The sequence below is a fragment of the Grampus griseus genome (genome assembly GCF_964374135.1).
Source record: "Grampus griseus genome assembly, chromosome: 14".
Lineage (NCBI taxonomy): Eukaryota > Metazoa > Chordata > Mammalia > Artiodactyla > Delphinidae > Grampus > Grampus griseus.
Window position 1 is genome coordinate 39,245,888 of NC_139008.1, and position 24,532 is coordinate 39,270,419.

The window sequence follows — 24,532 nt, forward strand, 5'->3', positions numbered from 1 at the left end:
GATGGCGCTCAGGGTCCGCACGCTACAGAGCTCCGTTTGTTTGTAAAGAGGCACCGGCCTCAGTGCCAAGTGCCCCACGGGAGGCGGTCGCCAGTGTTGGGAACACGGAGTAAAGTCCACGTGGAAACTAGGGACCCAGGGAGGGCGTGTCTCCCCCCAGAGAAGAGGACCCCATGCCAGCATGTGCCCAGACTGTGTGGCCAGGGCTCTGGGGACAGTGACATGGTGGAGAGTCTGCACAGGCCTTGACTCTTCGTTTCCCTGGTACCCAGATTCGGCACTTGCAGCTGAGTCTCCATGAGGCCTGTCCCAAGCCCCCTCCCAGCCCATACACACCCCTGCACCCTCCCCCCATCCCTTTTCTTACCACTCTCTTGGGCTTCTCGTGTTCACACAGTTTGCTTACGATTCCCTGTGTCTTTCTCGGCACCGCTGAGTGGGAGCCCCCAAGTGCAGGGCTGTAAATTGTGCCCCAGGAGCCCGAACCAGTGCTTGGGGCCTCTGCATGTGCCGTGTGGCTCGACAACCTGCGCGTGGCATCCCTGGGCTCCTTGAGGAGCCCACACGGCTACCTCTGAAATGAGAGGCCTCTCAGTGTTTACTTCTGACTCTGCGGCATTCATTCTAGCAGGCACTTTGAGCCGTGTCCTAGAGGGGAGCTCAGAGACAGGAAGACCTTGATTTTGAATCCACCAGCCTTTCCGAGCAGGGGTGAAGTGAATGGAGGAGGAGCTGGCGCCCAGTTTCCCCTGCCTGCTTCCCTCATACACAGATGCTGAGAGCATAAATGTTGCCCAGGCAAGTGGAACCACTACCCTGGGTCCCCTTCGTGTGACTTTTGATCCCTGAAGACGCTGTTTCCCAGGGTTTGACGTGAGCCGTCCAGCCCACAAAGGCCCTTGGCCAAGGAGTGGGGAGGCTCCAGGAGCCTCTGTCTGCTCAGGTGTACTTGCTTCCTTCTGGAAGAAGCCAAGAGCGGTGTCCTCCACTGGGACCTGGGGAAGGACCCGGGGTCTCTTCCCCAAATTGTGACAGTCACCAAACCCGTGCCTGGGTTTCACCTTAAGGGGCTGTGTCATCAGCAATGGCCAAACCTTTGCCCTCCAGACTCAGCTACAGCCTGCAGCTCAGAGCCTAAGACCGTCCCTTGAGGGGGGCTCTTGGGGGCCTAGTTCTCCTGACGCCCTGGTGGCAGGACAGGCAGAGGGAGCAGACGCCAGTGTTGGCAGGAGTCCTGGGGCAGTTGAGGTCACAGACGTGCTCTGTGTTCTTCCCACGGTCCTTTGCCTGTTGCCCATTCCCTGCTGGAGACAATGAAGGCTTATTTTTACATTTGAAACTGCTGACCATGGATTCTGCCGTCCGTCTGGGCGGAGCTGTGGGGAGAGGCTGTAAGAACGGCCTGTGGGTGCGGGGGGGGGCGCCGCGGGGCCACCTCCCAGCACCCTGCATCTGTGTGCCTGAGAGCCCTGAGACCTGGGCGCCAGCGGGGCCAGCAGGGTGGGGCTGGAGTGTGACGGGGAGGGTACCCCGGGCAGGGCAGGCGGGCCTCAGCTGGGCACAGACCCCCTTGCCCTCTGCTCCAGCAGTCTCTCCCCCCACGTCCACACCAGGTGCCATGCCACGGAGCCATGGCCCCAGCTTTGTGTGTGGTCCCCCTGCACGGCGCCGCTAGGCGACTGTTCTCCTGGCAGGGTCTTCCTGAGAGATGGTCCCCCCAGAGCGGACACATGTTCCTCGGGCCTTTTCCTTCCTCCATTCAGGAAATGCCCTCAGTGCCCCCACGTACCCCACCATTACCGGTTGTACGGTGAGCAGTACACCTTGTGACTGAATTCTGGTCGGGAAACAGCACTGACCAGGAGACGGCAGGTCGTGCTGCTGCCCAGTGCACAGGACACACGGGAACTGTGAGCAGCCTGTGGGGCCTGGCTCATGGTTGAGCCACTGAGAAGGTGGCGCTTGAGTTGAGATCTGAAAAGGGGGGAAGGAACCCCGGGGCACCTGGGGGAGAGTGTGTAGCCAGGGCAATTACATGGGCCTGGAGAGCCGCAGGGCAGCCTATTTTGCTGGACCCATGGGAGGCGGGGAGGAGACAGGGTCGGAGAAGAGTGGGCAGGTCCCACAGGGCTCCGGCACTCTGGGGTCTTGGTTGGGACTGCTTACGTGGGAGCCCTGGGGGTCTGAGTGGAGAGGGCGGACAGAGGGGGCTGGAAGGGAGAAGGTCTGGACTTTGTCCCTGCCATGAAGCAGATAGGATTGACAGATGGTTTGAGGTGGGATGTGAGAAATGAGGGTCAGACACAGAGTTGCCATGTCTGGCCTGAGCAAGGCCAGGGCTTGAAAGAACCAAAGTTCCATCACGGAGACGAGGGAAGCAGAAGGTTTGAGCCGAGGCTGGCATTGGCGGTGGCCGTGGAGCCCCTGGGGCTGCTGGTGTCTGCAGGGGAATGGGCCCCTCCCCGGCAGGACCTTGCTCTCCTGCTCACCTCTCCCTTTTGGTGACAGGCCCTGCCCTGCCAGGCAGCCCGCTGTGATGGAGCCTTCCTCAGGTGTGCAGAGGCGGCCTCAGGATACCCCTGGTGCACTGAGCCTGTGGGACAGAGATGGGAGCCCTGGCTCTCTAGTTGGACTAGAGATTCCAGGGCTGGCCAGGAATACAGTTTTTGTGGGTGTTCCTAATACTTTTTCTTCTCTTACACATACTGAGGTCCGGGACAAGATGCTTTCTTGCTCTGGAAGTCTCCCCCTGCAGTTTCCTCCGTGTGCTGGGAGGAGGCGCCCTCAGGGGTGTCTGTGTGGCTTGTGTGCACGGCTGGGAGCTGCTATGTGGGTGGCTGACGGCCCGCTCTCTGCAGCCTGTGCACATCTGGCGTGGTGCGGCTCCACGTCAACAGCTGGCTGGAGGTGAGCTTCTGCCTGCCCCATAAGATCCACTACGCGGCCACGAGCCTTATTCCCCCCGAGGCCATCGAGCGGAGCCTGAAGGCCATCCGGTGAGTGCCAGCCCCACGCACACCCTGCCGGGGCCCTGCTCTCCTGTGTCCTGAGGTTTACCAAGTACTTGGTTCCAAAAATCGTCTTTTCCTCTTCCTGCCACAGAAATTGGCAGGTAGGGCGCTGCTGTTTACAGAGTAAAAATACACGCTTTTGTGTTCAGTTTTATCTAGAGATGACCACCCCAGGTTCCCCACGGGCCCTGTCAGCACTGCCTGGCCAAGCGGGGCGCTGTGCTGCGGTCCCAGACGAGGACCTGGGCAGGGCTGTGGGGCTGAGCATCATGGCAGGGGCCAGGAGCCAACCACGGGAGACGTTGTGTCTTCATGGTGTTACTCACCGGACCTCCTGCTCAGATCAGAACTTGTGAGATCTGTTTCTTCATGTCACTGATTTCCTTCAAGGAAAGCGCTGAGCCCAATCTTCTGCCTCCCCCTCCTCCATCAAGTCCTTTGTTTCCTTAAATGTTTTTTAACCAGAAAAGGAAATCTGGGTACATAACAGAAAATGTTGAGACGACAGAAAGCAAAGCACTGCCTGGTCCCTCCTCCCTCCCCAGGCCTGTGCGCCGCCCCGGGCTTCCTTGCTAAGCGTATTTCTAGGTAGTTCTGTTCATAGTCTGCAGTGGGGATTATGCTTTTCCCATATTTGGGACTCTTTCCTTAGGAAAGATTCACTCGTTTTCGAACGAACATTTGCTGGGCAATCCCAGAGGTGGGATGGAGCCAGGTCACCCGTCAGGCCTTCCTCAGTTTTTTCTGTGGGTGATCCTTGCAGGTTTTTAAAGGCCTCAGGGCACAGCACTGTCTTCCGCTTCCTCCCCGGCCTCTTCTCTACAGATGCACACCCAGGGCAAGGGCCTGTGGCTCGCTGGTTGTGATGACGCGTGTCTCTGCCCCACAGCCCATACCACGCCCTTCTGCTGCTCAGCGACGAGAAGTCCCTGCTGGGCGAGCTCCCGATTGACTGCTCCCCAGCCCTGGTGCGTGTGATCAAGACCACGTCTGCTGTGAAGAACCTGCAGCAGCTGGCCCAGGACGCAGACCTGGCCTTACTGCAGGTACCCTGGGGGCTTGAGGAGACACCCTGGGTGGGCAGGATGGGCAGCAGGGAGGGGCTGGACGCATCACAGCTGGCACCTCAAGTCGCCTCCCTAGGGCCTCCATCCAGCCGAGGGCTGCTGCGTGGCCTGCTGTGGTGGTGGGTGGATCTGGAGTCTGACCTGGGATCAGGCCTCGGGATTGACTTCCTCCTCTGTGGAGGGGAGGGGGCAGTGAAACTGTGGCAGAGGAGTGAGGCCATTGTGGTGCCAGCTGACGGGGCCACACAGGACCACAGCCAGGGCTGGGGGCTTGCAGGGTTGAAGCAGGGGTACGCAGGGTGCCTTAGCCCACGTGGGAGCCATGCAGAGCCAGCACCAAACCCAGTGGCCTTGATTCCCCACGCCACGCCCCACGGGCACACAGGCCTGTGTTACTGTGCAAGGTGCCACCTCCTTGCCGAGCCACGTGCTCATGAGCTGCCCTTTCTGTTCAGATGGGGGCCCCTTCTCCCTGGCTGTGGATCTGGTTTGAACCTGGGCAGGGGCTGGGGCCAAGGAAAAGCACAGGGAGAAGTTGAAGGCCAGGGGCAGGGGGCCTTCCAAGCGACAGCCTGAGGGTGGACTCAGGGTCTGGAACGGGGCACTGTGTGACCGCCAGGGGGCAGCAGGGCCTGGCCCAGGGACCAGCGGCTCCTACAAAGGCCAAGGGTGGAGCACCATGAGGCAGGCCACCTAGGCCCCTGCGAGGCACCTCCAGGGAGCCCTTGGCCTTTGCTCCTTAGCACGTTAGGGGAGCTTGTCTACCAGGCCTGACTCTCGGGCCATGTTCCCCAAAGCAGCCTTTCTGAATTCTTTCGTCCCAAAAAAGCCCTTCCCCCATCTCTACCCCATGACCTTTGTCCACCCCATCTGAAAGTGTTTATCAGACGCTGCCTTCGTGTTTCACGTGGGCTCCTGGACTGCCTTCCTAGCACCCACGAGACACAGAACATTTAACGCGCTAGCTGTTGTGTGTGTACTGCGGAGTTTGTGTTCTGACCAGTACTGGCTGATCAGCAGATGCCTGTGAGTGTGCAGCTCTGAGGGGGTGACCCTTACTGTCCCCTGAGGCTGCCCAACGCGGAGCCTGTTTGGACACTGTGCCTCACAGTTCCCCCAGACACAGACAAAGCTCTGATGATGTCCCCTTCGCCTCTCCCCGGCCTTGCCATGGGGTCCCCTTGCTGTTTCCTTCCATGCCCCTTCCCGCTGAACCTGGTGCAAATCAGGGTTTGCCGCTGGTGTGGTCGTGCAGACGCCCCCTGGGGCCCAGCCCTGGTGGTTGACCTTACCAGCCTCTGGGACTGCTGCTTCCTGCAGCAGACCACCTAGCAGAGGCCCCCGTGGGGAGGGAGGCCAGCGAGCCCAGCTGGAACCTCAAGCACAGGTGTGAATGTCACCAGATGATTTAAAATCACTCATGTTCCATCCTAGGCAAAAAAGCTCTGCAAGTATTTTGAGGGTTTTTTGTCATGATGAAATTAATATATTCTTATAAAAATTCAAATATCGTACAAATTATAAACAGAAAAAGAGAAAGTCCCCATAATCCCATATCCTAGTAGTAACCTAGATTCCTCCAAGCTTTTTATATACATATTAACACATAATCTCTGAATAACAAAATTAGGATCACACATTACTTGTGATTGGGTGAACAGTGGCCCCGTAGACCTAATCCCTGGGACCTGTGAGTGTGACCTTCCTTATGTGGGACTTTGCAGATGGGAATAACGCCCTTGAGACAGGGTGATGATCCTGGATGATCTGGGTGGGCCCTTCTGAGAGGGAGGCGGGGATGTGACCATGAGGCAGAGATGAGACGTGTGGTCACAGCAACTTGGAAGCAAAGAACAGTCTCCCTGCTGACAGCTTGACTCCAGCCGGGTGATCCTGATTTCAGACTTGTGGCCTGCAGAGGGCGCTCTGGCTGCAGAGAGGTGGGAGGTGGAGCCCATTGGGCGAGGGTGGTGGCAGAGATGGAAGGAAGGGGGCCTGTGTCCTTTAGAGCCATCAGCACTGGGACTTGGGCTGAGAAAGAAGAGGGTCAGCGATGGAACTGAAATTTCTTCTGTGTTTGATTTGGCTGTGGCACTGGAGGCCCTGTTTGCCGAGACGAGGTAGAGGTGTCCCCGGCACTGTCACAGGTGTGCATGCACCCTCAGAGGCGCTTGTCCGTGGTGCTGCAGGATGAGCGGTGCCCGTTGCCGTGGTCTCACCCTGGCTCCCTGTCCTGTCTTCATGGTGTGTGTGTCTTGAGAGTCAGGGCAGCAGGACAGTGGGATGTTCTCCAGGGATGAGTGTGTGGAGGGGGCAGGTGCAGTGACCCACATCCACTGTCACGTGGAGCCCCGTCTCCGTGCTGGGCGCCGGCTGGGCTGTGGGCTGGCCTCTGCTGGGATGTGCAGCCAAGCCCCTTGATCAGCTGGACTGGCCTCATCTCGGGTGCCCCAGCGTCCCTGTGCTGGTGCCAGCCAGGACGGCTCAGGGACCAGTGACGGAGAGGCTTGTGGCCATGAGCCAGGGGGCTGCGTGGGTTGGCCTCCCCAGCATTGTCCTCCCGGCCCTCTGCCCGCAGGTTTTCCAGCTTGCGGCACACCTGGTGTACTGGGGCAAGGCCATCATCATCTACCCGCTGTGTGAGAACAACGTCTACATGCTTTCTCCCAACGCCAGTGTGTGTCTGTGAGTCCCCCTGGCTGCCAGAGCCCAGGGCCCCCGAGTGGGCAGGGGAGTGGCTGGCAGGGCCGGCCAGGCGGTGCTCCCCAGGGCAGCTGGGCCCACGTTCCAGTTCTGGCCTGGTTCAGCCCTGCATGGCACCCCTAGCCTGTGCTCTTCCAGCACCTACGGCCTCCAGGAAGGGTCTGCGCCTGCCCGTGCCTGCCAGCCAGTGGGTGCTGCACGGGGCACCTGGTGGGAGGTCAGGAGCCTTGGCCTTGACTAAGGGGCTCATAGGGGCTGTGGTGTGGGGAAAGCATCTGGCTTCTGTCCTCATTGCACCCATCCTGGCCCACCCACCAGGCTGCGCCCCCTCCTGCCCACCACAGGCTCATGGCGAGGGTGCAGACGCCTGAATGGTGGGGAGGTCTGCTGAGCTCACGGACCCTCACCCCCTGTCCCCAGGTACTCTCCGCTGGCTGAGCAGTTCTCACGCCAGTTTCCATCTCACGACCTGCCGTCTGTCCTCGCTAAGTTCTCCTTGCCGGTCTCCTTGTCAGAATTTAGGAACCCCCTGGCCCCCGCTGTGCAGGAGGTGAGTCTCAGGAGCTCAGGGAGCCCAGGAACCACCCACCTGGGTCAGTCCCTGATCCCAGGCTCTCGGTGCTGCCGTGCTTTTAGCCTTGGTTTGGGGGGAGGTGCTTGCTGTGTATGTGGTACCTGCCCTGCCAGGGTGACCAGAAGCCGTGTCCCTGGTTAGGCCGCCTGCAGACACTTGAGCATTGCAAGTCCCTCCCCCCATGGAGCCCCCCTGCCCCTGGTGGGCACTTCTTAGGGTTAGAACGCAGGTAAGAGGCCCAACTGGCAGGAGATCGGTGACCTCTCCTGGGAGGACAGAGCCACTTGGTGCCCCCTTCTGGGCCTGGGGATCCCATAGTTGGGGGACGCAGAGGGGATTTTGTTTTCACTGAGTCTGGTCCCTACACTCCTACTCCCTCCCCTGCCTGCCACGGTCCAGGTGGCCACAGGGTCTGTGGGTATAAGTCCTGGGCTCACTGATCCCCAGAATCTCCTCATCCAAGGGGTCCTGGGTCTTGGTCAGGGCGAGAGGCAGGCAGGGTGCTGGGTGTGGTGGCCTGGCCCCCAGGGAGGGGTGAGACGTGTGGAGCAAACTGGTGAGTTCTGCGTTTGTGGCAGGGTTGAGTGTAGCCTGGATCCGAGAGGCTTTGCCTCCTCCCCTCCACTGCAAACCTGGGGCTTTGGGGCTCTGGGCAGGGCCAGGTGGGACAGGTGTCAGATATGGGTCTGGGTGTTCTCAAGGCTTTGTCTTCAAAAGTAAAGTATTTGCTTTAATAAGTGCCAGGTCTGTTAGGCAAAACCAGTCCTTAAAAGCTTAAAAGGGGGCTTCCCTGGTGGCGCAGTGGTTGAGAGTCCACCTGCCGATGCAGGGGACACGGGTTCATGCCCTGGTCTGGGAAGATCCCACATGCTGCGGAGCGGCTAGGCCCGTGAGCCGTGGCCGCTGAGCCTGTGCGTCCGGAGCCTGTGCTCTGCAAAGGGAGAGGCCACAACAGTGAGAGGCCCGCGTACCGCCAAAAAAAAAGCTTAAAAGGAAACCCTTTTCCTCAAGTTGTGAATGAGGAGGAGACCCTGTTGGTCCGCTCATTTAGATGCCAAGCGTGACTGTTCTGAATGCTGTCTTTCATGGCACCTTTGGTTTCCAGGAACTGTGCCAGGTCGTGCCAGCTGAATAAAAGACACACTTTGCATGTTCACCCTCTCCCCTCCCCAGCGGAAACTTCCCAATGGTCCGGATGGCGGGTGGCTTTTCTAGGCCAAGCCCGAGGGGCCCGGATGGAGCCAGTTCTGGTTCTGCTCAGTCCCAGGGTGAGGCCACCTGCCTTCCATACCTACTACTTCAGGCCCATTCAGAATGTGCTCAAGTGCTGATGAAGTCTCTTAATATAATTTTTATTTATTTAAATTGATTGATTTATTTATTTTGGCTGCGCTGGGTCTTTGTTGCGGCACGCAGGCTTAGTTGTGGTATGTAGGATCTTAGTTCCCCAACCAGGGATCGAACCCGGGCCCCCTGCATTGGGAGCAAGGAGTCTTTTTTTTTTTTTTTTTTTTTTTTTGCGGTATGCGGGCCTCTCACTGCTGTGGCCTCTCCCGTCGTGGAGCAACAGGCTCCGGACGCGCAGGCTCAGCGGCCATGGCCCACGGGCACAGCCGCTCCACGGCATGTGGGATCCTCCCAGACCGGGGCACGAACCCACATCCCCCGCATCGGCAGGCGGACCCCCAACCACTGCACCACCAGGGAAGTCCGGGAGCAAGGAGTCTTAACCACTGGACCACCAGGGAAGTCCCTTATAATTTAATTATTTTACAATCCTTTTCAATTTTCTTTGGTGTGACTGGGTCACATATGCCCCTATTTCCATGCCCGGTCAGCCAGCCCCTCCCAGCAAGGGACCCCCAGGGATGAGCAGGTGGGTGTGTGGGTCTGAGGATGTGGACGCCATGTGCACACACACCCCCACTCAACGGCTGCTGGAGCACCACCTGCACAGGCTTCCCGGTCCCTGGGCAGGCTTTCAGGTTGACCCAAGGGGAGGACTTTTTTGCTGTCAGGGCAGCTGCCAGCAGCCTCTTTCTCAACAGTGTCCAGGGTCCCCACAGAGGCCAGTGGGCTGGGGAAGAGGAGGCAGAGCAGGTCCTCTGCGTCACAGGTCCTGCTCCTCAGCTCTGGGCAAGAAAGGACAGCCGTGGGCAGCCCGGGCGTGTGATGGAGCAAGGGCAGGTGTGGCCCCGCTGCCTCCTCTGGACGGGAGTTGGGGTTGCAGAGCGGCTGGCGGCTGGGCGCTCCCTCTCTTGAGGTGTGGGGCCTCACCCTGACCTCCGGGGTGACCTGGGGGTCATGTCTCAGGCCTGCCCGTCCTGCAGACACAGCTCATCCAGATGGTGGTGTGGATGCTGCAGCGCAGGCTCCTGGTCCAGCTGCACACCTACGTTTGCCTGATGGCCTCGCCCAGTGAGGACGAGCCCCGCCCCCGGGAGGATGACGTGCCCCTCACCACCAGGGTTGGCGGCCGCAGCCTCAGCACGCCCAACGCCCTCAGCTTTGGCTCCCCAAGTAGGACCCCCTGCCCAGGGCATCTGTCTGGTGGGGGGTGAGCACCTTGGGCGCCCTTGGAAGAGGCAGGCGGCCAGGAGGCCCAGTTTGGGCGCCTCAGGGAATGACCACAGCACCTTCACAGGGCTGCACTCGAAAACGTGCACACACAGTGTCCGTGGGCGGCTGTGTCCCCGAGGACGCCACTTCGCCCAGCTGGGCAGCTCTCCCTCGGGGAGGTCCCCTCCCCCGCCTCCCTGAGGACGAGGCTCTACCTTGCTGAGTCAGGAGCAGCCTGGCCCAGCCTGGGGTCAGAGCAGACCACACCCCGTCCCTGGGAGGACCGTTGAAACCTCCACGCTCAGGGCCTGAGGAGACAGTGACTGTCATAGTCCCTTTTCGAAGGAGCTGTTTTGGCCACGGTGTGCCCCCTAAGGCAGCAGCCCCGAGCCCCAGGTCCCTGGCTTGGGGAAGACGAGGGGCTGGAAGGCTTAGGGGGAGGCACCTCCCCAGGCTAAGGCGGGGCCTTGGACATCAGGCTCAGTGCTGGACCTGCCTGCTCAGGGCTCCTGTCTTCTGAGTGGGTGGGACGGGTTGGATGACCAGGCTGGCCTTGGGGTGAGGGGCTGCTCCCCAAGGGCACAGCAGTTATTTCCCAGGTGGGCACAGGTGACTCGTGGGGTTGGGGGCAGCCGCTCCCTGACTATGCCCGTCCTCAGCCAGCAGTGATGACATGACCCTCACCAGCCCCAGCATGGACAACTCCAGTGCAGAGCTGCTCCCCAGTGGGGACTCGCCACTCAACAGGAGGATGACGGAGAACCTGCTGGCCAGCCTCTCCGAGCATGAACGGGCAGCCATCCTCAGCGTGCCCGCGGCACAGAACCCTGAGGACCTCCGCATGTTTGCCAGGTAGAGCAGGGGCCACATCTAGGGACAGGACAGAAAGTGGATCTCAGCTTAAATCCCGATGGCAAACAGCCCTCACTGGTTGAGGTGGCATCTCCAGTACACAGCCGTCGCTACCTGGCACCTGCATGTGGGGGTCTCTTCTGTACTTCCTGGGTGTTTCTTGTCACGTCTTGGGAAGCAGCAGCAAGTTCTTGTCCTCATGGGGATCGGGTGGGGCCCTTGGTCTCCACGCCATAGGTGACACAGACTTGTCACACCCAACCCTGAGTTGGGTGCACTGGGTGTATGGTGTTCTGGGAGCGTCAGGTTGTCAGGGACGGAGCCCCCAGCCGAGGTGCCCGAAGAGCCACAGCAGCATGAAGCAGAGACGCTGCCAGCTGACCCTGCACTGCCCTCACCTCCGTCAGGGCACTGAGGCAGGGTGACATTTCAGGGGCCACGGTGGGCAGCGGATCCAGGGCACTGCTTGGAGCAGGGGCCTGAGGACCCCCTCCTCCCGCCAGCTCCGTAGTTGTGCTCATACCCACCCTCCACCCCCCAGGCTCCTGCACTACTTCCGCGGCCGCCACCACCTGGAGGAGATCATGTACAACGAGAACACGCGGCGCTCCCAGCTGCTCGCGCTGGTGGACAAGTTCCGCAGTGTCCTGGTGGTGACCACCCACGAGGATCCGGTCATCACTGTCTTCCAGGCCCTGCTCACCTGAGCTGGGGCACCGGAGGAAGCCTCCCCCACCCCAGGCTCCTTCCCTCCCCATGGGGCCCCTGCTCTCCACATCCTCACCCGCCTCCAGTCCTGGAAACAGCCTCAGGGGCTCTGAGCTGAGAAGGTGAGGCTCGAGCTGGGAGAGCGTCCAGGACTCTTGCCTCGGAGTGAGGCTTGCATGCTGCCCACACCAACTTGGCCCGTATTTCTCTCAGAGCCCCGCTCCCCATCCCGTGTTCCCCGGGCCTGGGCCGTCCAGAGCTTCAGGTCCGAGGGCCTGGCCTGGCCTGTATGGCCAGCACTGGCCGCCTGCAGGCACCCTTCCCTCCAGCTTGCCGGTGCCTGGCCCGGCCCCTCCCCGCCCCCCACAGTCCTGTGTTAGCCACCAGGAGGCCATGGCCAAGCGGTCGCCCCCGTGCCACCTGAGGCACGAGGACCTGGGCTAACGGTGTCCCGCAGCTGTCTTAGCTTCCCCTTGGCCGGGGCGGGGGTGGGGTGGGGTGGGGAGGAGTGACTGCACCGCTGCTCCCCACACACGGCTGCCTCAGGCCTGAGGAGGAAGTGCACCTGCTGGCCCCGGGTCCTCCCACAGAGACGAGCTGGCCACAGACAGAGGCTCCGGCTGAGACACAAATGACAGTTTTCTATAAACACAGCATTTATTTCATTTTTAAACAATTAAAAATCCTCATCCCGGCTGGCCTTTGCTCTGGCCTGTGTGTTCCGCTTGGCCGCTCTGTCTACCACACTGACCCAGGGGCTGCCCTGCACATAGAAGCGCAGGGGCTTCAGGGCCCACTCTCCTGCATAGCCGACGCCCACTCGGGCTGCTGCCACCACAGCTGGCTCACTGGGCCCCAGGGGGCCCCGCTCCAGCCACACAGCCTCGTCTGTGGCCAGGTCCCGCTGGTCGAAGCTCTTGTCGATGGCCAGGGCCTGGCACAGCTTGGAGGGACCGTTGCAGAGCTCAAGGTCTTTGAGGGCTCGTCCAGCAACACCTTTGCGGAGGGTGTGGCGAAGCTGCCGCATGGCCTCCAGGCCCCCCAGGGGCTCCAGCGCTCGGAGCAGGACACATGCCCCATCCCCTGTGGAAGAGATGAAGCCTCCCAGGTTGTCGCCCCACTACCCAAGGCCCGACCAAAGCTTTGGGGGTGACACCTGTGCTCACTCACCATCCAGACCCTCTGCCTGCCTCCCCCTCCCGCACACCTGTACCCCCAAGGCACCTGTGCTTCCTATGGGCACCAGCTGGGGAGGCATGGACCTCCCTAGCTCCCTCTGTGAGGTCAGCAAAGAAAACCCCAGGGTCCCCCAACCACCCCCCGCACTGGCTGTTGGGGAAGCTGGAAGCCTGGCTTGGAGCAGCCACCAGTGTGCACAGGACGCAGGTGAGCCCCACCCTAGGATCCAGTGCGGAAACTGACAGAGCAGGAATAGCCCCCCACCTCCGTGGGGTCCCCTCCCCAACCAGTTCAGGCCACTTGTGGGACGGCAAGCAGACACCCAGGCCCAGGGATTCCCTCGAGAAGACATCTCTGTCCAGACCCCCTTGGATTCCTGGCTGGGGACAGTGATTACTCCCTGCGCCCTGGACAGAGGCGCCCTGACCCTCCAGCAAGGCCACTGTCCTGGGACACCTGCTCCCCTGACTCTCAGCCCACTCACTAGCTGGGAGTCTGAGGGGCTCAGCCTGAGGCGTGGCCAGGCCAGTCCCTCTCTCAGGCCTCAGCCGCACAGGCCTTCCCATCAGCACCCAGGAGCTGGCCTCCTGCACAGCCAGCAAGTGTGGGGGTGTGTTCGACCAGATGTCCCTTAACCAGCCAGCTTTCAAAGCACTTCAGGATGTGCCCAAGGGCACCTAAAGCCTTGAGTTTTAGTCCCTCTGTGATTCCCGGGTAGCTCCCCTCACTGGCCTCAAAGCTCTCTCTGGTTCCATCCTGAACATAGTGGGTACCACCTGCAGACAGGTCTGGAGGAGTAGCTGACCCCTCCTCTCCTGGGATGCACCTGAGTCCAGACTCCTAACGAACAGAACACCCCTACCTCATCGCACCAGGCCTCCCCATCACCCCCCGCCAACCCCGTCTGCCTGCACCAACCGCGCAGCCCCAAGTCCCGGTCTCTGCATGGCCTCCACCCCACAGGCAAGGACTGTCTCAGCTGCCCCTCTCCCTTACTCCACCTGGATGACCCTTGGCCCTGTCTGTACCCATGTGGTTTTCAGCTCCCCTAACCTCGACATTCCTGGGGCATCCTGGTCACGTCACACCACCTCCCACATCTGCTCTGTCCACTGTACCCGCAGAAACTTGGGCTCCTCCCTTTCCTCACTGACTGCAGCCCCTTGTCCAAGTGCAGTCTCCTCTCACGTGAGGGGTTGGTTCTAACGCCAAAGAAAAGCTCAGCGACCGGAATAAGCTCTGCGCCTGATAACAGGGCCCTCAGGGGCAGTCCCTATCACTCAGTTTCACACAGCACCTGCCTTCTGCTGGGCACAGGGCCAGTCGTGGATTCCCTGTGTCCTCTGGCCCTGTGGCTCTGGCATCAGGCATCCCCAGCTGTCTATTCTGGGCAATCACAACTCACATGTTAATGGAATCCTTCCACATGTGTGACCGGCAGCCCCTTATTGTCCTCGAGCCTTCATTCATCTTGCGTCGGCAACGGGAGGCTTGGCAGATGGACGCTAGGACCGGCTAGCCAGAGTGGGCTGGGCAGACCACCCCCCCACCCCCCGCTGCTGGTCAGCAGCGGCTCTGGCAAGACGGTGCTGGGCACTTCCTTCCCAGCACAGACCACTCAGAAAACACAGCTGCCTACCCACGAAAGACCCAGTGGGTCCCCCAAGGTGCGTGGACCCTCCCGGGAGCTTTAGACCAGCATCCCTCCCATCGGCACCACTGACCTCTGGGGCCATGAATCTGTGGAGTTGGCCGTCCTGTGCACTGTGAACTGCTGAGCATCCTCCCTGGCCTCCACCCACTAGAGGCCAGGAGCATCCCCACAGATGTGATGACCAAAAATGTCTCCAGACATTGCCTAGTGTTCCCCAGGGTGGCAGTATCATCCCCAGTTGAGAACTGACCCAGACCCCATAACTGGCCGCCTGGCGAGACTCCTGCCTGAGCCCAGCTCACCCCAAATCGATCTCACTCTTGTTTCCCCACATCAGCCCCTCCCGAGTCCTCTCTGGGCCGGCAGTGACACCAGCACTGAGCTCTGGGGCCAGCGGTGGGCTCGTGAACCCATGCGCTCTGTGTTCAAGTCAACCCATGACCTCTATTCTGTGGGGCCCCTGGCACCTCTAACCACCATCCGTGCAGCCAAAGTTCCTGAAACCCTCGCCTAGCCTAGCAAGGGAACCCCCTGCTCAATCACCTAGCCAACCCGGTCCTCCCGGGGTCTGCCAGCTGAGGGGGCTCTGCCCAGGCCTCCTGCTTCCCCAAGCCCCAGCACCACGCACCTTGGCTGGAGACATTCATGCAGAAGTACATGCCATAGATGAGGTACACATACAGCGTCCCTGGCTTCATGAACATGCCGCGGTTGCGGGGGGTCTGCCGGCCGCCCCTCGAATGGGCAGCTTCATCCTCTGGCCCCAAGTATGCCTCAGTCTCCACGACGCGGCCACGGAGCTCTGTGCCATCATCCAGCCGTCGGACCAAGACCTGCTCAGCATAGGAAGGAGCCGGGTTCGCTCCACCCTGACAGTCCACAGCCTGGACTCATCTCCCCAGCTCAGGGTGTACAGGTACAGGACACCCAGGTACAGCTGGCTCTTCCCCACCATCCCCTCCATCCTGCTGGACCACTGGACCACAGGCCCTGCTCACCAAGTGTCCTGTCCACAGGGTGCAGCCATCTCAGGCCAACCAGGGCTGGGCTGGGCACCAGCACTAGTGAATTCTCACACTTCCTCTCAGCAGGGTCCCCTTGGACTTAAAGCTTAGCCTGGGGCCGAGCAGTGTGAAGGGCACAGGGCCCTGCCTGGGATTCCAGAGCCTGTGGAGCCCCCTCCCCCTGGACTAACTGCAAAGGACCGTCACACTCAGCCCCCACCCAGCCAACTCTGAAAGCAGCAGGACCAGCTGCCCAGCAGTGCCCCAGGCCTGGCCCACAGCCCTGGGGGTAACGAGCTCCACAAGGAGTGGGTCAGCGCAGGCAGCAGGCCAGGAAGGCAAGCCTGGCGACGGTTGCCTCGGACAGCACCCTGGGCAGGGTGGGCACAGGAGGGGACAGAGGGCCCAGCCGAGGACAGGGCAGGGGGCAGGTGTCAGGGGCTGTCCCCAGAGGGGTGGGTGCTCTCAGGCCAGCAGAGCACCTAGGAGAACAGAGTAGGCCACAGGAGAGCCAGGCAGGGCCTGCGGAGCACTGAGTACCCCGGGAGCTGAGTCCTCCCCCGCCTGGAGCCCCTCTGCCCTTCGCCATGCATCACCATGGTACGGCCCCAGGAATGGCCAGCAGTCATGCCCAGTGTCCGGAGCCCCAGGTCTGACTCAACCAGGGTTCACAGTGGAGTTTCAGGGGCCAGCCACCTCACCAGGGCTGTCCCTAGCACCTGCCTTGTCCTTAGGCCAGAGCCTCAGGCAAGTTGGACGGCCAGGCCACCATGCCTTAGCCCACGGAGCTCAATGTGTCTGCGGCCAGGGTCAGTGTTGTGGGGGCAGGGAGGGGTGTGCTGGAGGCTGGACTCGGGGTAAGGGTTAGAGGAGGCCTTCCTGGAGACAAAGCCCACAAATCCCTATATGTGTGCACAGGTGGGCTTGGCCAGAGCACCTCAGATGAGGCCTCCCTCCCATCTTCCCAGGAGACGAGAGGGAGCATTCCCTGTCAGCCTGACACCTCCATGGGGCCTGGGGAGGAGCCTCCCACAGCCCTTTCCTCACTGTCTTCTTTCCTGTCCTGAATTCCACTGATATCATTTCCAGATAGCAGGTGGTGGTTGCCCCTCACCCCCATTATACACATCTCCTCCTTGCTGGTGGAGGGTCCTGAGAGAGGCAAGACCCTTCTCAGCTGAGAGGGTGACACAAGAGTGGTCTGGGTTGTCATGGCAACTCATTGCTCCTTGCAGTGACCTGCTTAAGGATGAGTGCATGACCAAGGCTGGTCAAGAGGTCTGTGAGGACGTCCACTGAGGGGTAATGAAAAAGGCTCTCCACCCTAACCAAAGGCACATACAGGGTGAGACCCGCCCTTCTCTGCTGGACATCGCCCTGTCTACCCTCAGGCTCAAACAGGCGTGATGCGAGCCTAGGGGAGCCTAGGGGGAGACTGTGACACACTGAGGCCCTTGGGCCTTCTACCTGATGCTGGACCCACCTGCCCCATGTGCCCTTTCACATGAGATCATAACCTCTCCTGACTTAAGGTGCTTTTACAAGGACCTTCTGGCCCTTGCAGCTGAAAGCTTCCTCATGTAACAGACTCTGGTCGCTTCTCAATGAGGTCACACTTTAGGTCACACTCCACTAGCTCACATTTTAGGATCTCTTCCTGGCACCAATTTTCTATTAGCCACAGAAACTGACTCTCCTTGGCCATTTTAACCTAAAAGTAGGCTCACTAAAGGACACAGGGTAGCCATGGAACCTCCAGAAGGACCAGAAAGCCAGGCCTAGCCAGATGGTACTCCAGATGGATGTGGCCAAAACTCTGCTGCTGCGGCACATGCCATGTACACACAACATGGTGACGGGCTCCACCCGCAAGGGCCCTGGGCGGTCCTGCTTCCCACCCCAGAACTTGGAGCTGCAGGGGCTGCTGGGAAGCCAGCTCCGGCACTGTGAGCCACTGTGGGGAGAAGGAGGCTGTCCTTCATCAAGACAATCCCGATGCTGGGCAGCCCGTAGGCCATGGCCTCAGCTGCCATGTGTCTAAAGCTGCTACACACATAGACAAGCTCCAGCAGGGGCACTGACTGTGTCAGGGGACGGGGCAGGCAAAAGCAGCCCCTCACAGACAGGGGGGCCAGCATTGACCGTGGTCCTTGTAAGAAACCTGCCCTGAGGGCAATCCCAGGTGGACCAGGGGTAATGCTCCCACAGCCCCAGGGGGAAGTCTAATGTTGTAGCTGCCCCGTCCTCACTGCCCAGAGCAGGCAGGCACCCCTAAAAACCTTGGCATTCTTCCCAGCTGACCCTGGACCCAGAGGCTGCCCCAGATGACTGAGGTGAAGCTACCCAGGAGCAAATGTGGGCAAAGTGGCTGACTGCACGCGGCCACGCAGGGCCAAGTCAGGGACGTGAGCCCAGCGGGGAGAGGGCTGGGGCCCACAGACGCTGCACGGTGATGACCCTTCAGCAGAGGCCACGCCGCTACATTTCCATTACCTGTCCCAGAAATGCCCGTGCCAGGGAGACGGCAGGCTGGTCGAAAAACTCTGATCCCAGGCGACCAGGGCGGCCCTTTAGGCTTGAGAAATAGATGCTGCGCTGGGGGCCGAGGGTCGTGGGTGGCTCCAAGCGGGGCTCCTTGGGGGAAGATGTCCGGGTCCCATCTGGCGGGCTCTGATGCCGCTTGGCCTCCAACAGTCGCTGCTTTTTTTGCCCCATTCTTCAGGAAAGCTGAAACGGGAAAGGACAAGATAAAGGGTCTGAAGAGGAGAGGACAGATGGTTGTGCAGTGAAGTCGGGAGCTCAAGGACTCATTCAACTGCCTGCCTGTCTCCTCATATGCAAAAAGAGGGCAACCAGCCTGTGCAAACAGAATGCCATACTTGAGCCATACCTGGCATGCTCAGCCCTGCGCTGGGACCCAGGAAGACTTGGGAAATGACGGCACGTGAAGGCAGGCTGGTGGCAGCAGTGACTGGTAGCCACTCTGCTGCACGTGCCATCCACAAGCAGGAGTGGCAAAGGGCTGCAGGGCCTGGGGAGGGGACAGTGGCACCCAAGCCTGGGACAGGAGGGCTGCTGCCCTCTGATTGCCACTCATCACGTGGTCTCCAAATGAACTTCTGAGCTTCTTTCTGGAACCCTTCCCTTTGCACCTGCCCCTAACCAGGAATTTTAAAACAGCTGTGACCTCAGTGGGGCCTGGCCGAGGAACGGATTGTGGGTCACTGTGTCATCCACACCCCTCCCCAATGCTGGCAGGGCTCCCACTGTGCCAGACCCCTCCTAGAATGGCCCAGAAGGCCTGACACACGCACATGGGTGAGCACCAGGCAGACTGTCTACTTGGCCCCATTCCAAGCGCTCAGAGTATGACCCTCAATGAGTCCCCAGCTGTCCTCTGTCTCATGACCCAGGATGTCAGAATAAGGATAAGTGAGGCAAAAGTGAGGTGTGAGGAATGAGGAGGATCTGCCGAGACCGGCACACGGTCTGCCTCCCACCTGCTGCCACAGGGCCTGGGAAACCTGACCACACACCCTTGGCCGTTCGGGGACCAGCTGCTCTCCAAGGAAAGGAGCAGCAGGTGAGCACTGGGGCCTGGAAACACCCTCCTTAGGGGCTGATTCTCATACCTCCCTGGCATGTGACAGACCCGTTATTTTTAGCGTAAGTGCTGACATTCTATGTTGTCCGGAGCTGCAAGCCTACTGAGAATGGATGTTGATATGACCGTGTCTGCAGCCAGGCGCATTTGCCAACACCCACCACAGGCTGACTCCAGGACGCTGCGGCCCCTGTTCTCCACCCAGGTTTGGCCCCCGGCCTGCCGCGAGGCTCTGGGGTGGCGCTGGGTCTCTGCTCTGACCCACCGTGGGCAGTGGGGGTCGGCTCATGCAGATGCCCTGGGACTGAGGCTCAGAGAGGCCTTGTCTCCCCCTCTGCAGACCTAGGATTTGAACCTGCCTCAGAGCCTCAGGCTGAAGAGTGGGGTGACCCTGCCGTCGCACCCAAGGATGACCACTGCCCCAGAAAGTGACCTAAGGTGTCTGTGCCTCTGTTTCATCTGCAGAAAGGGAAACAATATTGTCATACAAGATGGTTCCGGGAATAAAATGAGAAGCCGGGTAAGCACTTGTCTGGGTACAGCGAGCGCTCACCAGTTAGGAAGAAACGCAAAACCTGGGGACAAGGGTCACTTCCCAGGCTGGGCCCAGCCAGTGGAGGGCAGAAAACAGCAGCCTGGATGGGGACACCCAAGGGACCCGCCAGCCCTCCATCAAAACCTGGGCAAAGAGTGGGTTAGTAAATAAAGGGAGAGCATTTATCCGTGTGGGACACTGAAGGGAGGAGTGTGGGGAAGTGGCCCCTCGAGGCAACCCTATGGTCATTTCTGCGGCAGGCGGGCTCGGGGCAGGGGGCGTCTGAGCCAGGCTGAGCGCCCAGCACGTAAGCAGGAAACCGGTGGCGGGCGCTCCTCTCAGACCTCACTGGCGACCACGGGCAGGGCCTCGGCTTTGTTTCTGGCAAATGGAGCAGCCGAGCCGGCCCAACCCCGCCGTCAGGCGCTCGTCTGGGAACTGCAGACGCCTAGGGGCGGCCCGTGCGCACATTACTGGCTCCCACTCAGGGCTCACTGCGGCGGCGGTGCGACTCCGGGGGGTCTGCCCCCGAGCCAGTCCTTCGGCCGTGCGTCCGGCGAGGAGCACGCTCACCTGGGCGCGCACTCACCTGAGCCCCGCGGCGCGCAGGCAACCGGCAGTTCCGTCAGGGATCTCGAAACTTGTACCTGCCGGCGCGGAGCCCAGCCCGGCCCGGAATGCACCCCACCGCCCACCCGGAAGCGCCGCCGGGTCCCGGGCTGGAGCCGGCGCTTGCGCGGAGAAGGACGGAAGCCCGGCGGGGGTAGGGGGCGGGCGCAGGCGCGGATCCGCCCCGGGGGTGGGGCCGGGCTAGAGATCGGAGTTCCCCGCTGTCGCCCCTGCCCCGCGCCCTGCCTCCCATCCGGGACAAAGGCCCGGGGCTGCTGGGACAGTTGTGGTGTGAGGAGGGGGAGCAGGCAGCTGGGGTGGAGGGAAGCCCTCCGCCCCGCGCCCCTCCCAGTGACATGCCCCCCGCCCCACTTGCACCCTGGTCCCGCCGCAGCCGCAGCGCTCACTCCACCTGGTGACCTCCAGCTGGTGGTCAGACCACCAAAAAAGAGGCTTGGTCCCTGTGAATCTTGACTAGGCCCTAGAGGGGCCCCGGCTGGGGGTGTAGTGGTTTGGGGGTGCCCCAGACGGTTCGGTGGGGTGCGCGTGGAATGTGCGTGAGGGAGGTGGTGTCGGAGCCCCTGGTCCTTGGGACTGCGGAGGGGCATTACTTGCTCCATACCTGCGGAGCATTTGGGTGGAGGGGACAGATAGGGCGGGGGAGTGGGCCAGGAAGACTTTGTCCTGGAAGTGGACCCAGGCCTTTCTGGAAGCACCACCACTCCCATCACAATATGGATGGGTCCTGGGATTCTGTGTCTGCAGTGGGGCCCCCACCTTTCCCACCACGGAAGGATGCTGAGAGGAGCCCGCTCAAGTCCAGGGGTGGGCCTGCTGGAGCATGGCCAGCCTCCTGAAGAGGCTGAGGTGAGCAGGAGGGCTGTGGGGACCCAGGAACACCCCTCCTGCAGGGCAGTGGCTGGGGGCAGTGTGAGGTATGCCACTGCCCTTTGGGGCAGCAGGGGGAACGCCCCTGCCCTGGACCATGTCCTGAGCTGTCTGACTTGTGTCACCCTGGCCCTGTGAGGGGTACCCGTGGGGCCTTGGAGAACAGTTGGGCAAAGGATGGTGTGTGTGTGTGGGGGGGGCGGGTGCTGGACGGGCCATGTGACTGGGGCCCTGGGATGAGCGAGTGTGGCACCTGGTCTCAGGGCAAGTCCAGCTGGGGGAACCCTGGTCTCCAACTCCTCCTCCTCCTCCTTGGACCAGCCCAGGAGCTCAATTCCAGCCCAGGCCCAGGCCCAGCTGTACTCCCCGCTCCGCCCAGGGCCCCAACCAGGACTTCCTGCGGAGGGAGGGGCAACAGCCTTTTAGCTCCTGCCGGAAGCCACCCAGCTGTCTGCGGCACTTTGTGCCGCTTCCTTCCGGGGCTGGGCGGTGTGTCGTCAATGAGTGCTTGTGAGGCGGGCCTGGATGTGACTCCCACCCCTTTCTTTCCTCCTTACCCGCTGCAGCCATTCTGCCCGAACAATGACTCCCCCTCCTGCCTTCCTGTGTGCCCAGCCTCCCTTCCCTCCTCCCTTCCCCCTCTCCCTGTTCTGGGAGGGAAACTGAGGCTACAGTTGGGCCACTCCCCCTGGTGGGGGCAGGGGCAGGGTGGGTGCGGTTTTGTCTTCATTTTCATTTCACATTTCTGTCCTTCTCTCTATGTAGGGACAGCTAACACCGTGAAAGGGGCAGCACCTTCTGGGGGTGACATCTCAGTAGGGCGGCCTCTGGGGCCCTCTGCAGCTGACGGGTCCTGGGGGCTCGGAGGCTCCTTGGGCAGAGTGAGCAGCTGTGGGCTGCATCTTCCTTTCCTGGGGCTGTGCTACCAGTGCTGCCGGGCCCTGAGGCCAGGTACTTAAGGGCCCCCCTTGCCAGGCCCCAAGACATGGGGAGGGGCAGCTGCCTCAAATAGACAGTGACTTCAGGCCCTGGCTGGTCTGGCCCACTTCTGCCTCTTCCCCAAATAGCCAGGGGCTGGTCCCGGGCCCATTCAGGCCCCCCAAAGCTCAGGCTGACCTGCTGAGCTGATTCCAGAGTGGCTGGTGGGGATTGCTCTCAGTGGTCAGGACTGCCACCCCCTCAGGTCCTAGAGTGAAGTGTAGTCAGGGGGTGCTCCAGATACTTGCCCATCCCCAGTCACCTGCACACATACTGGGCAATTGCAGCTGATTTCTGGGGTTTCCGTGTCAGGCCCTCCTCCACCAGAACACAGGGCAGTGGGCCAGGTGTGAGACAAGAGCACATGTGTGTGCACACACGTGTCCCTGTGGACTGGGTCCAGGCCTCTGCTCATACTGTCCTTCTGATACCCGGGTCCTCGCTCAGGAGGCTCGGTGGGCTCAGAACCTGGGGATTCCTGGGTTTGCCTGCCAAGGTGTACTTGGGAGCCACACCTGTGAGGGGCAAGGGTTTGCAACAGAGGCTGCTGGGGTCCCACTGGAGCTGAGAGGGTCCTTTGGAGATAACCTGAACGAATGAACCAGGGGGAAGCCACTTACCTGTGACTGGACACACAGACCACCCTCTCTGGGGAGGGGGTGTTACTTGGGGCAAGGCAGCTCTCATTCACTGAAGGTGACTCCAGGTGGGGCGGGGGTTGAGGTGGGGGGGGACTGGGGGATGGGTGCCTGTCTCAGCTCTGAGCCAGCTACGGCTATGCTGCTGGCAGCTGGGAATGAGTGTCTGGGTCATGGAGGGAGCCTGGGTACCCTGCAGTACCCACTGCAGGAGACCTGGCGGCACTGGATGCCTGGCCACGGCAAGCTTTGGAGGTGAGCCCAGGCCCTGGACTCCAGAGATGACACCACTGCCGCTGGCCCTGCCAGCCCAGGCTGAGCGTCCAGGTGGCGGGGGTTGAGAATGCCAGGCATGGAGAGACTGTCCTTTCTGTGGCTGAGAGCCTGGCATGGGAGGGGTGGCAGTGTGGGCAGCCAGAGCCCTAAGCATCGGCACTGGGCAGCCTTCAGCCTTCTTCTTGCCTTGTGTCCCCAAGGCACTTGTAGTCACCACCCCACCCCGCAGTGAAGGAGTCCTCTTGCAGCCCCTCCAAAGCTTCCATTGTCTCCCTCTACCTAGGAACTGTGTTGATATACTGAGTTCGTAAATGACCCGGAGTGTGCAGGCACCACTCTGCCCTGAGGATGGATGAGGAGACAGTTGGAGGATTCTGTCCCTTTCCCAGGCTCCTGGGCCAACTGTGAATTGGCTGCCACCTCAAGTTGTCTACTTTCTGTGTAGCCAAGGACCAGGGCTTTGTCTGCGGTCATACCCTGGGCATAGCTTGCTGACCTGATCGTGGCAGCACCTCTGTTCAGAGAGGACCACTGCCTCCTGGTCCCAGACCAGCAAAGGGCCTGTGAAGACACACTTGTGGACCCTCCAAAGCTGGAGGGGCTGGGCCTCATGTGCCTCAGTATTCTGGTTCCCAGCAGAAGGGTCCTTAGGACACCCATGGTCCCAGTTCTGCGCCCTACGGGGTGGAAGTCTGTGCCCCTCCACCACTCACAACTCCTGGTCAGCCCTGCCCTGCTATTGGCACCCCTCCCCCATTCCCGGGTCTTTCTCTGGTGATTGTGCCCCACCAACTCCTGCAATGTCAGGAGAGAGGGAGAGGAATGTTGGAAAACTCCCACCAGCGGCCTCAGCCTACAGCAGATGGGCCATTTTGTGTTCGATTCAGGGAGTGCAGGGATGGGCCCACAGGGCTGGTGGGTGAGCCCTGAAAGAGGGAGGAGCACAGAGTGGTCGCCGGAAATGGTGCTGCCGCCTCTGCGCCTCTGCTCCAGGGGTTCCAGCCTGGCCTGGGAGTGCCTGTTGGGGGAGCAGGGATTCAGCGGGTGGGGAGCACAGGGGCCCCGGGAGGAGGTCACTGCTCTGATCCTGCCTTTGGTGCGGGTGCGACTGAGTGTGCATCAGTGGTTGTGTGCACGTGTGTAAATGGGTGAGAGTGAGCATGGAGGTGTTACAGTGTGTATATGCAGAGGTGTGTGTATGTGAGTCTGTGTAAACAGGTGTGGGTAAAGGAACACGTGGGCGAGCATGAGTGTGAGTGCGTACAGAGCGTGTGTGTTTAAGTGCATGAACGCAGGGGCATGTGTGTGCGAGTGAGGCTCCCGTGCGGCTTAGGGTGAGAGACTGGGCAGCGCGGCCTTCGGAGGAGGCTGGCGGTTCGGTTTACGGTAGATCCAGGGCCGCCTCCCCCCTCCCCCTCCGCACAGCGCCCCCCGCCCACTTCTCAAGCACAAGTCAAAGCAGAATAAGGTCAGGACTCACTCGGAGTCCGGGAGCGGCTGACGCTGACCATCAGGTTCGGTCCAGCTGGGCCACCAGGTCCTCCCTCCCCGACCAAGGCGCTTTCGACCCCCCAGCCGCAGGTGTCCCCGCCGCCCTCCCGGAGGAGGTGACTCGGGCCGGGCGGGCCGCGCGCATTCCTGAGCCTTGAGTCAGCGCGGCCGCCCCCTCCGGCCGGGCCCGCCCCCGGCGCGC

General features: G+C 61.2%; 2 protein-coding genes across 3 annotated transcripts in view; one reads left to right on the plus strand and one right to left on the minus strand.

Annotated features, from left to right (window-relative positions):
- NPRL3 (NPR3 like, GATOR1 complex subunit) overlaps positions 1-11,473 on the plus strand; it is a gene marked incomplete at its 3' end in the record, with an annotated part of 32,271 nt that extends 20,798 nt beyond the window's left edge. The window contains exons 7-13 of the mRNA XM_082669721.1: positions 2,859-2,996; positions 3,901-4,057; positions 6,657-6,763; positions 7,202-7,331; positions 9,686-9,875; positions 10,574-10,766; positions 11,308-11,473. Coding sequence (XP_082525847.1) covers positions 2,859-2,996; positions 3,901-4,057; positions 6,657-6,763; positions 7,202-7,331; positions 9,686-9,875; positions 10,574-10,766; positions 11,308-11,473 — 1,081 coding nt within the window. The remainder of the gene's footprint in view (positions 1-2,858; positions 2,997-3,900; positions 4,058-6,656; positions 6,764-7,201; positions 7,332-9,685; positions 9,876-10,573; positions 10,767-11,307) is intronic.
- A 551-nt stretch (positions 11,474-12,024) lies between these two features.
- On the minus strand, positions 12,025-24,466 carry MPG (N-methylpurine DNA glycosylase). 2 transcript variants are annotated; one of them, XM_082669723.1, is made up of 4 exons: positions 24,320-24,466; positions 17,805-18,038; positions 14,936-15,140; positions 12,025-12,557 (listed from the first exon to the last, which is right to left on the minus strand). In XM_082669723.1, the coding sequence occupies exons 2-4, from the start codon at positions 18,024-18,026 to the stop codon at positions 12,151-12,153; spliced, it is 834 nt and encodes a 277-aa protein (XP_082525849.1). In that variant the 5' UTR covers positions 18,027-18,038; positions 24,320-24,466; the 3' UTR covers positions 12,025-12,150. The 2 variants fall into 2 exon arrangements, with proteins under 2 accessions (XP_082525849.1, XP_082525848.1); XM_082669722.1 differs by lacking the exon at positions 24,320-24,466 and adding an exon at positions 20,040-20,193.
- Positions 24,467-24,532: the final 66 nt, after the last annotated feature.